Raw genomic sequence first — 16,597 nt, 5'->3', positions numbered from 1 at the left:
ACATTACAAAAACATGTATTATGAGGACAGAAATGGGGGGGAAACAATTTAGCCCCTGATGGAAATTGGGGCAACCATCGAAAACATAAGCGCCCTAAAGAAACCCCAGAACCTAATGTAAAAAGAACTAGTGCTGCAGACTACACAGTCTGATAGGTGGTAGTAAATGGTGCAAACGGGAGTGTAAGAAAGAGGATATCTCCTCAATGCAGTCCTATGTGAAGTGGGGACCGGAGGTACCGACCGGCTCCCACTATACACACAATCATTTATTGCTTACCCGTGAGCATGATGATAGGTTCTATGGGGGATCCTAGGAGGCCAGTAAACATACATCCCGACGCGCGTTTCGCTGATGCTTCGTCAGGAGGTTTGTGTAGTACTTAAAGGGAACCTGTCAGCATAAATTGACTTAATAAAACCAGTATCTTGCCAAGCAGCTCATCATCATGTTTCTTTCATGGTCCAGTGTGGCGGCATCAACTAGAAAATCTTTGAAGTGAGATGTAAAATGGTTGTATAAAGTCAATGAGATGGATATTTTAACACTGAAGTCAAGCTCTCTCTTCCTCGAAACTCCCCCTTCACTGTAATTGATGGTCCTGCATCTAGAGATATCACTATCCAGATCTGCTGATGGCCGATGCATGATGTCAATCAGGGGGAGGCGTTCAGAACCCCCCACCTTGACTTCGGTGTTAAACTCTCCGCCTCCTTGACTTTATGCAACCAATTTATTAGTGATGGGAATTCCGTCTCTTCTTAGTGAGCTGGCTCAATAGGCTCCGCTCACTAAGAAGAGCTGGCTATTCCGGCTCCTGAACGGCTCCCAATTAAATATATAATAGGAAGCCGCAGGACAGTAAGTCATCCCACACCACTACACTTTTAACCCAATTTTATTGGGTTAAAGGGGTTATCCGGGTTTAAATTTTTTTTTATGTCCGGGCTGGGGAGGGCTAGTTAAACATAATAAACATGTACTTACCTCCTCCGGTGCTGCCGATGTCCCGCACCGCGGCCCGTCTTCTCCGTGCGCCGGTTTCATTACACCGGCGCACAAGGGAGCTTCCGGCCGGCCACATCCTGGACTGGAAGCTCCCTGTCCGCGGCTTCCGTGCCCCTGTAAACAAACAGGGGCACGGATCGAAGGGACTGCGGCGCGGGACATCGGCGGCGCCGGAGGGGGTAAGTACATGTTTATTATGTTTAACTAGCCTTCCCCAGCCCGGACATAAAAAAAAAATTTAAACCCGGATAACCCCTTTAAAGAAGGCATGGTGAGCCGTTTATGGGCAGGGTTTAGTGAGCCACATTTAGTGTTCACTTGAATGAGCTGGCTCTTTGTGCGGAACCAACCATCACTACAATTTATATTTCACTTCAAAGTTGATTTTCTGATTAATGCCACCACACTGAGCCATGAAAGAAACAAAGACTAGAAAGTGTTACGCTGCTTGACAATATACTGGTTGTAGTTCATTAGAACAATTTCTGATGACAGGTTCCCTTTAATGTCTTACATCTGGGCACATGTTGGTTTGGTTGCTGGGGGTGCCCTAGTTGTATGAACAGCCCAGGGCCCATGGGACACTTAATCCACCAATGGGTTCTTTGAAAGTCCTCAAAGGGTCCTAAAACCGCAGATTAAAAGGACCCATCCTTCATTCCCAAAGAAGCTTGATTTTTGTCTCATATATGTGGGAAGTGACTCCAGACTGCCCTAACAATAAATAACCATGAACTATATTCCACAGACTGGAGAGTCTAGGGGAGCTGTAGGTGGGCGGGGTTACCGGGAGCCCTCCCCTTATGTCTCCCGCCCCCGCCCTGCACATCCCGGCAGTGCACTACGTGTCTGTTCTGCAGCAGCTCCCGCACACAATGGCGGCTCCGCTCTCCAGGCCCGGCGTCTTCCTGGCGCTCTGTGTGATCTTGCTCCAAGCTCTGGCCGGCCGCTGTCACGCGGCAGAAGACAAGGAGCAGGCGCGGCCCGGCAGAGGGGGTCAGGACGGAGAGTGTCACTTCTATGCCGGGGGGCAGGTGTACCCCGGGGAGGCCACCCGCGTGCCGGTGTCCGACCACTCCCTGCATCTCAGCAAAGCAAAAAGTGGGTGTCCAGAGCAGAGACGCGGCAGCGCATGCGGTACCGCTGAGCTGTGCTGCTCCTATTGGTGCAGGCGCTCAAGTTCAAATTGGCGGCCAGTGCCGCGCCACGGTATAGGGGGCCTCTCCCTAGTAGTTGTTTCATCTTGTGTAGTACATTATTTATTATACTATATATGCTGTGGACGAACCTTGCAAGGCTCTGTTCACACTTGTCATGGTGAGATGCAGAGCTGTGAGCAGAGCAATAGAATAGACCCAAATCAACCTATATTGGGGTCCATCCATAATGGTTATCCTGTCACTGGAGGAAAAATCATGTGCTGTATATATTCATTTACTAATGGCTTGTAGTCAACAGTTTGGGGTGAACATCTGTCATTTATTCCTTCAGGAATGCACAGTGTCTTCTAGTGCTTTTATTTTTTTACAAAAATGACAGATACCTATGGGACCCCTTATTTTCAGTTGGGTCCATTGGTGCTTTTTTTTCTGCTACTTTAATAGAGCTGAAATATTATTACATGTGTGAACAGCACCATAGGAAGTAGTACATACTAGATCTGTACACCCACAGGGCGGATCCCCATGATGTGTTTTTAAACGCATCCAATATGTAAGTGGAAGGGGTTTGTCCAAATCGCATACGTGTTTCCCACGCTGTTTTGCCAAACTCCCTCCAAACTTGCCTTTTGGTTGCATTTAAAAACTCGACAAAACATGTCACGGGAGGAATCTGCCCATAGGCTCATTGATTCTTTGTATGTAACCAATTACTGTCCAAGCTCCTGGATCTCAGCTTCTGGACGCAAGTGGTACTTAAGTTTTCATTGTTGGCTGATTACATTGTATAGGCCCCACAAAAATGGGTCATCAGGTGATCTAAATATCATAAAGGGGTTCTCCTAAGTTTGAAATACATGGCTGCTTTTTTCCAAAAACGGCGCCATACCTGACCGTGGTTTGTGCAGGTATTGCAGCTCAACTGCAATAACACACAACTCACCCATGGTCAGGTGTGTTGCTGTTTTTGGAAGAAGGCAGCCATGTATTTCATCCTTTGGAGAACCCCTTTAAATACATTTGAAATGGAGGGAGCTATAGCTCTGATGGGAGGTACAATGCTGCAGTCGCTGAACACCCTATGCAATGTTGAGAAACTTATCGTTATATACTGATCATATTCTGTATCTATATATGAGATCGCTGCTAGAGATCGCTGCTGATTCAGTGTCTGCTCACATGTTACTGCCTCATGATTTAAGAGATTACAATTAGGGTAAGTTGCAAAAAAGAATTTAATTAGAAAGCTGGAAGTATTTGCATGAACTTGAACTCCATGTCATGAAGCAGAGGGGCCGTGTAAGATATCTAAAGTAACACTGGTGTAATGTGTATTGATGTGGGGCATGTGGCTGAAGTGTCAGTACCTGAAGGTTATGCTCGATGTCTAGGGGGCTGCCTTAAAAGGTAGCTACAAAATGCATGTTTTTCCTTATACCATCTTGGTACACTTATTTGCATATTTTTCCAGAATCTCAGTGGAGTGCCAATAGCTATAAGTTTTCACATGCCTGCAAGGCAGCATTAGATGGCAAAGTCTTTGTAAGGAGAAATCTTACTTCCCGGCTGTAGGGGATTAGTAGAGGCATCTGTTTGGGGAGTGCTGTTTCCCAGCCTCTGTGTACTTCCCATGTTTGTTCACTAGTGTTATCACTGGCCTGCAGCTAAGGACACGTAATACAAAGCTATAGCTATAACTGCAGGTAAAACAACGGATGTGCACCTCTTCATGTTTAGTATCATCTGAGCAACTGATAATATTATGGCCATATTATAGTATGGAAAAAAAACCCAAATATTTGTGAATAATCACAAAAAATGCCTTGTCTATTAAAATATAAAAATGTTCATCCCAATGGTAAACCCTGTAGGTGGAAAAAGTCAAAATGCCAGAATCTGCTTTGCTCAATTTTAGTTAATTTTTTTGCAAAGTCCCCAGTTCATAGTTCAAAATTGGCCAAAAAATGATTCCATACATGGAAATCTAAAAATCCTATTGGGGTTAGAATATGGTCATTTTTATAATTGTTTAGAGAAGTTGGAATTGTTTCAAAGTTGCATAAATGTGGCATTTGTTGCTATAGTGACCTGGATATAAGAGGTTGTCATTTTTACTGCACAGTGAAAAAAATTGAACCTGCAATAATTGTGCATATCGTTATAACTTTTACCCCTGTGTTACACTAATTTTGCGTTCTTTACTTGCTCCTCATACTAAATGGTGACATTAGGAACTAAAGGACATCTGTCATCAGATTTACTAATGGTAGACCGCCCTCGCCTAATTGCTCCTTACCTTGTCTAGGGGAAGGCACAGTTTTTCAATAATTTTGGGAATACTAAAAAAAATTTGCTTTATAAAAATATGTTAATGAGCCTTGGGCTCCACCACGTGGTGTTCTCTCGCATGCGCACAACTTGCAGACAGCCGGCTGACGTCATTGGCTGGCTGTGGCTCAAGAGGGATGGACAAGTGGGGGGCGTGAATAAATTACCGCTTGACGGAACCTAGAGGAGCTCTGGTAGTGTTGTCTGGAGTTCCTAAGGCTCCTTAGCATATTTTTTATAAAGTTGATATTGTAGTTAATATTCAAGCAGTCCCAGAGCCATTAAAAAACTGCTTTCCCCTGTACAGGGTAATGAGCAGTTAGATGATGGCAGTCTACCATCAGTAAATTTGATGGTAAATGTTCTTTAAATTAACCTGTCACCACATGGGAACCTGCCACTAGCTGTATTTGTGAAAAATGTGGTGACAGGTTCCCTTAAATATCTGTCTCACAAAATAAGCCCCCAAACAACTCTGAATGGAAAAATTAAAAAAATTTTTTTTTGGGGGGGGATTAGAGGAGTTTTCTAATGTGTGTGTGTGTGGTTTTTCTTTTTGTCTTTATCTATTTTTAGTTTCCAAGCCAGCTCCATACTTTGAGGGAACCGCAGTCATAAATGGAGAATTCAAGGAATTAAAGCTTACAGATTATAGAGGAAAATATCTAGTTTTCTTCTTTTACCCTCTTGATTTGTAAGTATCTCTTTTTGGGTTATGAGTATCTATATACAAATGGTCCTCTACTTAAGGACACCCAACTTGGACGAACCCTAGTTGAAGACTGTGACCTCTGGTGAAGCTCTCTATAGTCTTAGGCTGCAATGATCAGCTGTAAGGTGTCTGTAATGAAGCTTTGTTGATAATCCTTGGTCCTATTACAGCAAAAAATGTAGAAATTCCAATTGTCACTGGGGCAATTTTTTTTTGTCTGGATCAACAATTCTAAAATATCCAGTTTTGACTTGCATACAAATTCAACTTGCCTGTATATATTGAGGCATGTCCAGAATGTCTTTCCAAAATCTATGGGTTTTTAAGGACCTGGTGAGATGTGCATTACATCACTGAACAGCCCCCTTAGGCAGGGTATGAAATATCCTTTCTAGCATTGCCTCATTTATGTGAAATCTCATTCTACCTATTTAAAAACAGAAAAAACTCCAAAGTCCTATGCAAATAGTCAGGGAAGAGTCATAATTGGCCTGAGATCTGATGAGTTGCTCCTAGAGGCTGGAAGAGGAGCATCACTTCAGAATGGGCTTCTTTGAAGACTTTATTTTTTTTTTAAATAGGTAAACTGAGTTTTAATATAAAAGTGAGGTCTAGAAAGGATATTTCATATCCTACCTGAGTGTTGTGGGGTAAAAGCTGGTGTCTCCTCACACCAGGGCTTGGCTTCATATTGAAGGACTGAATAGAACTGGTTTATAAAATGTGTACATATTATTACATTAATATAGTAACATATTATAGACTATATGTGCCTCAGTGGGGGATTTATAAATGGGAACCTCCTTGCAGCAGTTTTTAGACACTTCTATCTACCCCTTTGTCTTTAGAGCTCTACTGTCTGTTAGATTTTTCGGTCTACACCAGAAATCTGGATTAATTTGCACCTGAAAGGCCTTGCTCCAAATTCGTTGAGGTTTTTATTTTATTGCCCATTGAAATGAATGTGGCTATGTGCTACCTGCTCCGAAACGGTACAGTATGGGTAGCATACAAACAAAAAAATTAGGTAGTGTGAAAGTGGCCATACAAAGATCCTCATTAGAGATCCATGTTGTGTGAATAGAACATATGCACAGGAAACACTGGCTGAAATGCTCTTTAACTTTAAAATAAACCTGTGTCTTCTCTTGTAGGAGAATGCAGAAACCTGTCATCAGGAAGGTCATTTTTTACATGACAGGTTCCAATAGCCTCTGGTATCTTGATTCAAAATATGCCTTTGTTGTGCATCTGTATGATGTGCACCTTCCTGATGACAGGTTCTCTTTAAAAATATGGGTCATACCCCGTATAAAATGTAGAGGGTGTTAGGATGTGTATTTGCACAGGCATGCTATGTTTCTTAGTTTCTACAGTTTCTCTTTAATCACTTTTCTCCACACTTAATACAGTTTTTTCTCATTTTATTTTTTTTCCCTAGCACATTTGTGTGTCCTACTGAAATTATTGCTTTTTCGGACCGAATGGAGGAATTTAAATCCATAAATACTGAGGTTGTAGCTTGTTCTGTGGACTCTCAATTCACACACTTGGCATGGTTTGTATCATTGTGGTTGTATGTTGTCAGCTTGAACTGTAATTTGTAATATTCATGAGGTTGCTTAAAAAGTCCTCCTCCACCTTCTCTTGTTCAGTAACAAAAATTTAGATTGGTTGGGGGGGAGGGGGTGGTTAATGGGGAGATTTACTGTGCGCCTGCCTCCAGCAATGCATGATACATTGAGGCTTGTGTACGTGCCAGTTGAACGTACCCTAGATAGTCTGGATAGTTCTTGGGACAGTAATGCCCTTCGCTGGCCCACTCCACCACCGGCCCTTGATTATCTCAATGCTTGGCAGTTTGCAAGGCATTGCAGTTAACTCGGGTTTTCTGTCCCCCTAATTTCTTATTGCCTTTTCTTCTTAAAAGTAGAGATTGTGCTCTCACCCAAGTGTACAAAGGGGACAGGATACAGTTCCGCAAAGGCCCACTTCAAAGGGAGATGGACCCCCCGCAAATTTCCCTAACCTACTAAGCAAATAGGTCTAGCAAGGGTCAGGGGATTATGGTTTTCAATTTCAGGTTTCCACCTGGGTGTCAGCCCCACTGTCTGCTAAGAAACCGTGTAGGTGCAACCTACTCCAAAGTAGAGATCCTAGTGCTCCCCCTCCCACCTGGAGTAGTAGTGCATATAGCTGACAATAACTCAATTGCAAACTGTTGAGACTTAAAAATTTGGCCGAGTCCAGCACTCAATAAGTCCCATAATTAAAAGTGAAGATCACGCACTTCGCTTTGCTCCATTCATAGTGGGGGGCCTTGGGGATCCCTTGTAGTTATAAATTTCACTATTGGATACTTACCCCTCATCTTAGGGGGGGGGAGCTTTAATGCTAATTGCACTCCATATGATTGCAGAAAAGCTTGTGTGAATTGACAAGGATTTTTTTTTTTTTGTTTATTTGCTTGATGGAACAAATTTCCAGAATAAACCTACATCAGTATTTTTTTTTGTTGTGGATTTTAATTTCCCTATGCTTTCACATTCAAAACCACTCAGAAAAAATGTGTATTTGCCTCATAAAATGAACTCTGCAAGTAGATGGGGGCGTCCAAGTCTGGCACTCACTCCCATACTCACTATCTTGCACTTCCCCCAATCCATGGGGCTGGCCACATGAGATTGGCGGTTGGGGGTGGTGTGTAAGGAAGAGTAATTACACGCCACCCAGGTGGACTCCTTTCCACCATAATTTTTACATTGCTTTTTATGTAAAGGTACGTTATTTATTTGTATCTGTTTTCCATTTTCTTTTTCATTCGGAGCTTGCTCTGATTCTACATTTCTTAGTTTCTATGTGACCTCTAGTGGCCAAAGAAAGAGAAACAATATTAAAATATTATATTTTATATAAAGTGTAAAGTAATGAAAACCAGAAACTAATTGACACTAATGGAAAGAATAGGGTTTTTTAAATAATACTTAGTCTGCAACTAAATCAACGTGATACATGATGAATAGTCATATATATGTTCTTTTTTTTTTTTTTCTCCCCTCTATAGGATTAACACACCACGAAAACAAGGAGGGCTTGGGCCAATGAAAATTCCTCTCCTTTCTGACTTGACTCATCAGATTTCTAAAGACTATGGTGTATATTTGGAGGACCAAGGTCACACTCTCAGGTTTGTAGTGATTTATATTTCAGGTGCTAGTATATTGTGGCAAGGTTCCCAATATGTCTACAATATGGCCGGTCCAAGAGGAAATTATTCTCCGTGGGGGTCCCTGAAAATTTGCTAGCCCACAATGCTGTGAAAAACCTAAAAAAAATTCTACATTTGCATCTGTGCAGATTTCTCCTCTTTATATTAAAGGGGTTTTCCCACAAAAGAAAATTGGCACATCACAATCCCCTAATGATTTTGACACAATAAACATCATTTTAACCCCATACTTTACAATGTTATTGCTGTTTAGCTCCTATCATTCCATAGGATGATAAGTGAAAAATCCCAGGGTGTGGGCGGAGACTCTCTAAGCAGACACATTACTGTATTCTCAATCTAGTTCTGTGGGTTGACATTAGCAGGCTACAGGTGCATATACACTTTCATCTGGATTCTGACATTGTAATAACACACTAACAAATAGAAGAAGAGACGAGACAGATAAGAGTTGCATGAGATGCCTATTATACAGTGGCTGACAGACTTACATTGTGAGCTTTGTTACATCTCACAGATATGTACCGCCCCCTGCCCCCGGATCACTTAGATCCTTGTAGTTTGCAGCTCCACTTTGCTCATGATGTGCTGGCAGGAAGTGAATCAGTGAGTGTCTTTGAGCTCCCTGCAGGGGGCGTGGCTACAGGCTCAGAGCAAAAAGACACAGAAATCTCATCTGCACGTTGTCACATACAAATCCAAGATGGCAGCCCCCGACCCTAAGTCAGAAATTACAGGGTCGTGTCTAGGGGCAACTGATATTGTGTACAGCGGGACTGATGGAGACAGGTTGGACTTGTATATGTGAAGTGCTGTATTTTTGTTAGTAACAGTGAATTGGAGAATGTGTGTGTTATTTTGTTATCCTGAGTACATATAGGAAATTGTCTTCGTGGAAATACCCTTTAAAGCGTCACTGTAAAGGTTTTTTTTTTCTCCACAAATCAATAGCTCTTGGAATGTAAAACAATAAGCCCTTTGTTTACTTTGTTTCTGAAGCAGAGCTGGATGTGTGAATGCAGGTGTCCCCTGTACAGAACAGTGAGGTACAAAATCTCCCCTGTTCCCTATCAGTCCCTCCATCCAGTCTGATTCTACAGGTTTTCATCTCTCTCTTCTCTCCTTATGCTCCTCCCTTCCCCCTCCTTGTCATCGGCAGTATCGGCTCTGTCCAAATAAGCTATTAACCCTTAGTGCTCACAACACAGGCTATACCCTTCATGTAACTGGTTTACTTATGGAGGAGCAAAGAACATTTAATAAATGGTAGAAATCATGTGATGGAAGCTGTCACCATATACATCCTGACTGTGCACTGTTCAGTGGATTTACTTGTGGGAAACTAAATGGATTTAATGTTAAATTACTTTGAGAGAGCACACAAGGCATCATGAGGTCTGTGGGCAAGCTAACTGGCCTCAGCTTCAGAGCATAGACTGACAGACATTAGTCCCCACCCACTTCACCTCTGGTGAGAGATTTTTGTCAAACACTTTCAGAACAGAAAATACGCTTTAAAGGCATGGTGCCTTGATGGCTTGATTTACTTTTATGGGACATTACAGTGGCTTACAGGGCTGCATGAAGTTCCACAGAAGTGAATGTAGCTCAGGACAAGCAAATGTAAATGCCCTTCATTCCTTAGGGCAGTGGTGGCGAACCTATGGCACAGGTGCCAGAGGTGGCACTCAGAGCCCTCTATGTGGGCACCCAGGTCCTCAGCATAGAGTTAATAAGACAGGACCCAAGGCCTCCTCCTGTTGTCCCAGGCCACACAGGACAGTGCTGGACTATAAGTTGAGCTCCTGCCATGGGCCCTACATTGTTCCTGTACAGGGGACCCTGGAGGGACACTACAATAATAATCTGAATTTCTCCTCTTTCTACTGTACTGATGTCCTCAGGACGCCAGTAGCTTTGACAAAGCAGTAAGCAATAAGTTATTGCTTAAATTGCCATGTTGGCACTTTGAAATAAATAAGTGGGTTTTTGTTGTCGTTTGGGCACTCACTCTTCAAAAGGTTCGCCATCACTGCCTTAGGGGTTCATTTAGGGGACTTTCTGAAATTGGTTATAAGTTCTGTCCAGGGGGGCTAACTTTCTGATCGGAGGGGGCCGATCCATCTTGTTGTGACTGGAAAACCTATTTAATTTCTGATGTGAAATTAGTCCTGTATATGCTGGGTACTATGCTAGTTGTTGACCACAAAGCAGTTTAACAAGAAACAAAAGGAACACTTTAACCTGTTAACGCTCAGCAACTTGGTGCTCAGCGTCCGATATATCGGACGCTGAGTCGATGCCGGTTCAGCTCAAGATTTGAGCCGAACCGACATCGGGAAACACTGGGTGCCGGCTGTGACTGATAGCCGGCACCTCAGTGTAACAGGGTGCTTAACCCGTTAAATGCCGCGGTCAGCGCGACCGCGGCATCTAACATGCGTCTGGGGTGTCTTTCCCACACGATCCGCCCCCCCCCCACTCCCCCCGAATGGTTTTCGGGGGGCACCGGTTTGTGACGTCATTTTACTGGCAGAGTGCCAGCCTATGCAAGTGCATAGGCTGACACTGCTAATGCCCTGCAATACATGAGTATTGCAGGATATTATCATGAACAAGCAATCAGATGATTGCTTGTTCATTTCCCATGGTGGAAAAAGGGAAAAAGTAAAAAAAAAAAAAAAATATTCAATAAAGTAATAAATCACTAAAAATGCCCAAAGGCCCCAAAACATAGAGACACATATAACTAAAAAAAAGTCTAAATCATAACACAAACCCCACATACATAGTATCACTGCGTCCGTAACAACCCATAGAATAAAAATAAATAATTATTGAACCCGCACAATGAACGCCGTAAAAGAAAACTGTTATAAACCCTCCAAAAATTAAGATTTTTACCTATTCAATCCCACAAAAAATGCTATAAAAAGTGATCAAAAAAACATATGTACTCTAGAATGATACTGGTGCAACGTACAACATGTCACGCAAAAAACAAGCCATCAATCAGCTCCGTAACCAAAAACGTAACAATGTTATGCCACTTGGAAGACGGCAATACAAAAATGATAGATTTTTTTTCCCCACATTAGGGTTTTATTTGACAAATTTAGTAAAACGTAAGAAAATATATTCATGTCTGATATCCCCGTAATCGTATCGACCCATAGAATAAAGATAAAATGATTATTAGTCCATACGGTGAACACTAAAAAAGAAAAGTAAAAAAAACAGTAGAGAATTGATGCTTTTCTACTCCTGCTCTCAAAAAGAAGTTCCTAAATTTTCAACAATAGGTGATGCCAACCCCAAAATGGTAACACTGGAAAAGGCATCTTGTCCCGCAAAAAAAAATGCCGTCACATGGCCCCAAATAACGCAAAAGCGAAAATTTTATAGCCTACAAAAGAGGCCAATGAGGAAAGTAAAATCCTGGCAGCTGCAGGGTGCTCCTTCCCTTCTGCACCTCGCTGTGCCCCCATAAAACAAGTCACAGCCACATGTGGGGGGTCTTTGTACTCAGGAAAAATTGTAGAACAAATTGTATGGTAGGTTTTGTATTTTTATCTTTTGGAAATGTGTAAATTTTAGGGCTAAATGAACGTATAACTGACACAATTTGACCATTCTAAATTTTGCCTCCATTTTGATTCAATTACTATGAAGATCTCAAGGGGTTAACAATCTTCGTAAAATCTGTTTCTGATAGCTTGAGGGGTGCAGATTTGAAATTGGGTTGATTATATAGGGGGTTTTGATTCTAAATATGTAAATTTCATTCAAAACTGTATTTATCCGCAAAATAGTCAATTCTGAAAATCCAGAAAAGCGATATTCTATTTGTAAGCCGCGTGACGTCAAAATAAATTATCCAGACATTTCAAAAATGGTGAAAATGTAAAGTAGACTAATGGGAAATGTTATTCAGCAACTTATTTAGGTGGTAAATCTATCTGCCTAAAAACGCATGACTTCGAATTTCAAAAATGGCAAACTTTTCTAAAAATTCATCATATTTTTTATTTTTTTTTTGTAAATAAACGCAAAACTTATCAGCCAAAATTTACCACTAAAATGAAGTAGAACATGTGGGGAAAAACAAACAATCTCAATCTTTTTGATAAGTAACAGCGTTCAAAAGTTATAACCATATAAAGCGACGCAGGTCAGAATCCAAAAAATGGGACTGTGCCTTAAGCTGCAAAATGGCAAAGTGTCCTTAAGGGGTTAATGATTATTGATGTAATGATTAAAATATGTTTTATCTTAACAGAGGACTTTTTATAATTGATGACAAGGGAGTTCTTCGTCAGATTACTATGAATGACCTACCTGTTGGCCGATCTGTAGATGAAACTCTTCGTCTTGTTCAAGCATTCCAATATACAGACAAACACGGAGAAGGTAAGTAATGGTTTTATCTATAGCTTATGAATCAGGTGATGTGGCTAGAGTTGTTTAGATAGTGAACAAAATTTTTAACCCCTTTATGGGCTGAGCCCTCTTCATACAGAGGTGGGGTTTGCTGCATATTGCAGCTAATGCCCGCAATCGGTTCCAGCATCAATCACGGTTATTAACCCTGCCGATGCTGCCGTGGCATTATAAATACAGAACAGTACTGGCATCTTAGTTCCAATCTTCACTGCCTTGAACGTCATCGGAGGGCGGCGACACCAGGCTGTTTGGTTTCTACAGCTTCGTTACAATGAGCCATTAGTATTGCAGTATATGGTAGGAATAATGTACCAAAGAGCATCTAAGAAATGGTAAAAAAAAAAAAAAAGTTTAAAAATGTAAAAAAAAACCCTAAAAGCTATAATTTTGGTATCGCCGTAATCACACCGAATCAAAGAATAAAGCAGAGTTGTTATTTGGAGCGCACAGTGAAAGTCGTAAAAACTCAGCCTACAAGAAAGTGACACACATGCAGTTTTTCTCAATTTTACCACATTTGGAATTTTATTCCAGTACACGGCATGAAATAATAATGTCACTGAGAAGTAAAATTTGTTGCGCAGAAAATTTTCTTAAAATGTATATGATGCAACCTCCCCCTCCCATTCAAGATTACAGTTAGTGACGTGAAACCTTTTTGCAATACCTATTTATTAAATTAAAAATTACCGACAATGGATGATGTCACAGCTTTTCCTCCCCCTCCCTGCACTATGACCTCTATATACATAACTGTGACCCATCATTACATCACTACTAACAGATCAGTGTTGTATCAGATTAACTACACTGGCATATATCCCCCTGGCATATAGGGGGGGAGACTTCTCATACACCTGATAAATCCCACAGGTGGTTTTGGCACCCAAAAATCATGGCAGCGCTCAAAGTTGAACATTTGCATTGTCTAAGTAGTGTTCGGATTTCCTCCATCTAAATCTCCATGTTTAATGGTCTTCCTACTTTTTAATTTTGATTATCTTGACATAAATAAATAATAAGCCTGTGTAATTTTCCTTTTTTAGTGTGCCCTGCAGGGTGGAAACCCGGTAGTGAGACTGTAAGTATAAACGCCTATCGTAAAGTTGTTCTGATTATTTGCTTATTGGCTTTATGCATATTTCCAAACTACTGCACATCAAGAGTAATTCTATCAATCTGCTGCTTCAGAACCGTTCTGCCACCGTGTGCCAGCTCTTGTGCTAGACAATCACTTTGATCTGTATGTATATAAATTCTGTCTCAGTGCCACCTTTATTTGGTTAACTTAGATCAGACCTGAGGATGCTATGAAAGCTTGGTGGCCAAAACAGGACCTGTAAGTAGCCATATGTAGCACATAGTTAATTTTAGCCTGTGCTATCTATTTGGGGCATGTGCAAAGATCCTGGCACAAGTCACATGTATCGTGTTTGACATAAACTGGGTCAATATTCATTGGTAAACCCTTATGGTTTGATCAGTTGCACTTGAGTACAAAGTGCAATAACCGTTTGTAATGTCCGATGTATACCTCTCATAGGAAGTATAGAACAAGGTGGAACTTCTGCATTGAATTATTATGGGAGGATGTTACAAACTCTATAGTGCCCCTCTCTGGTTTTACAGTTTGGTTATAAATCAGGAAATAATGCTTGGAGCTTAGTTTACCTTTTACAATGGACCCTAAATTCCCTGCACAGACAGAACCTCTTCCCCCTGCTTCCTCCTCGCCCCCAAAATACATGAATACATTTATAACTAGGGAGCCTATTGTACAAAGTGCAATTTCTGTGTTAATCTGGAATAAAACAGCTTGTAGTAAATTCCTCAGCTTTGCCTTGTATACAGCATTATATTAAATTAACACGTGAATGGGTGTAACTGTACTTCCAGAAGTGTCATTGAGGTGCTGCATATGGATGTACACTTGGGTCTGGTGGTTGTACAGGCACAGAGTCTTTACTCAGCGTGATCAGGGTAGGAGTTTGTCACTGACACACCGCCAGCCTCCTGCTTTAATGGCAGTGGTCAGTGTAAACTCTGATAGCAATTTAACCATTTAGATTCCACTGTAAATTCAATCACTGGATGTCAAATGTTGTCATGGCAGCCCGGAACCTTAGAGACCCCAGGTCTTGAATGAATGCCTACTAACTGAAACAACCTATTACTGCACAATTTATAATTCTCTCACTTTATTTTTGACTTGCATAATAAAATGTAGACCTTTTTAGTATTGCAGGAACTGCAAAGACCCCCGTCCCCCGAATAAAAATAATCACATAACCTTCTACTGTCTTTCCACTAAAACTAAGGCGTAATATGATTACATTGACCAAAAAATAAAGTTGAGGTCCTTAGTACGTAGCAACACATAATCGATGAGAAATTATTTTGTTGTCAAAATGTCTTTTAAACATATAAAAACCCTTATATATTTGGTATCACTGATTTTTATCCAGCATGATAAACAAAGACCACTTGCTCATAGATCCAGGCACTCGGACATTGGTAATGTTATTTGTTACCCATGGCCTCCTCCCTTCTAAAATCAACTTTTAAAATTATTATGCTAATGAGTCAGAAGAGCAGACTCTCCCTGTGCAGTAGCTTCACAGGCTGTTACACTGTGCAGGAACACTTCCTCCTCATCTCATGTGCATAAACTTCCTCTGCTGCCCTGGGCTTATATCAGTCAGAGGGAGGGGAGACAGTGTAAAAAGCCTGTGAAACTGCATCACGGAGGGGCTCTGGTATCACCCCGAGAGTCCTTCTGGCACATTGGCATAAATTTAAAAGTTTATTTTAGAAGGAATGCAGCCACAGATAACAAATATAAGTAGATTACCACAGTCATGGTGCCTAGATGAGTAATTGTTCCTAGTTTTATCATGCTTGATTTTGATGGTAGATTTCCTTGACGGATTTGTCAGTTTTTAGTTTGTTCCTCCCACAAAAAAGGTTAATAGGTTATTCAGAAAGCTTTATGTATCACAGTTATGGTGTACTGGTCCTGCAAAAAAAAAGTGGTCATTAAGTCTTAGCTTCTATGGGTTTAAAGACCTTTGCAGGTTATTTCTTCCTTGCCAATTCTCAGGACATAAATATCTAATCAGTGTGAGGCCAGCAACGAGTCCCTGCTCACCTCTTTTTGGAGTACTGCTGCAGCCGGCAAATAGGGGAGCAAAAAACTGATAGCGCTTTACTGTTTAGAAGTTTGTGAAAAAAGGTCAAGCTGGCCATAAATGTTCTTGCAGCTGTCCTCTGTGTGGTGTGCTTTCACACCACTGGGTTAGGGTTGCAATATGATGAAGTGGCACAAATACCTGTTCTTATTGACTCACTATTACTATTTTTTTTTTCCAATAGATAATTCCTGACCCTGCTGGAAAACTGAAATATTTTGACAAGCAACACTGACATTTGTATTGTTTGAAGAAGCATGGATCAGTACTTGTAACAGCTGGTTTATAAAGATCATTAAAATTCTGTGAATTTTGTTAATATTGTATGCTTCTTGTCTCTTTATTACAAATTACCAGCCATTCAATTCTTCTGTATATTACTTGGACTAAACCGGTATTGTGTAGTTCAATCTTGCATTTTTACACTTGTTTGTCTTCAATTTTTACTATTACACAGGTTTAATTCATAGGTTCAAAAGCAAAGGAAACCTGCCATCATAAGTCTATTAAGGCAGATCTGATGGTAGG

The 16,597-nt window shown here is 41.0% G+C and overlaps 1 protein-coding gene across 2 annotated transcripts; it reads left to right on the top strand.

Moving 5' to 3' along the window:
- The first annotated feature begins 1,811 nt into the window (after positions 1-1,811).
- Positions 1,812-16,388, top strand: PRDX4 (peroxiredoxin 4). Of its 2 annotated transcripts, XM_072137995.1 has the most exons (8): positions 1,812-2,110; positions 5,074-5,191; positions 6,651-6,767; positions 8,274-8,396; positions 12,718-12,848; positions 13,928-13,962; positions 14,174-14,220; positions 16,254-16,388. In XM_072137995.1, the coding sequence occupies exons 1-8, from the start codon at positions 1,813-1,815 to the stop codon at positions 16,255-16,257; spliced, it is 873 nt and encodes a 290-aa protein (XP_071994096.1). In that variant the 5' UTR covers position 1,812; the 3' UTR covers positions 16,258-16,388. The 2 variants fall into 2 exon arrangements, with proteins under 2 accessions (XP_071994096.1, XP_071994095.1); XM_072137994.1 differs by lacking the exon at positions 14,174-14,220 and having other exon boundaries at positions 1,818-2,110.
- The last annotated feature ends 209 nt before the right edge of the window (positions 16,389-16,597 follow it).

Source organism: Engystomops pustulosus, chromosome 2 (genome assembly GCF_040894005.1).
Source record: "Engystomops pustulosus chromosome 2, aEngPut4.maternal, whole genome shotgun sequence".
Lineage (NCBI taxonomy): Eukaryota > Metazoa > Chordata > Amphibia > Anura > Leptodactylidae > Engystomops > Engystomops pustulosus.
Note: the sequence above shows the minus strand (reverse complement) of the source record. Positions and strands in the feature narration are given on the sequence as shown.

Coding starts and splice junctions, on each gene's coding strand:
- PRDX4 (XM_072137995.1), top strand. CDS start 1,813: ATGTCTCCCGCCCCCGCCCTGCACATCCCGGCAGTGCACTACGTGTCT. Junction 2,111..5,073: donor GCATCTCAGCAAAGCAAAAA/GTGGGTGTCCAG, acceptor ATCTATTTTTAG/TTTCCAAGCCAGCTCCATAC. Junction 6,768..8,273: donor CAATTCACACACTTGGCATG/GTTTGTATCATT, acceptor TCCCCTCTATAG/GATTAACACACCACGAAAAC.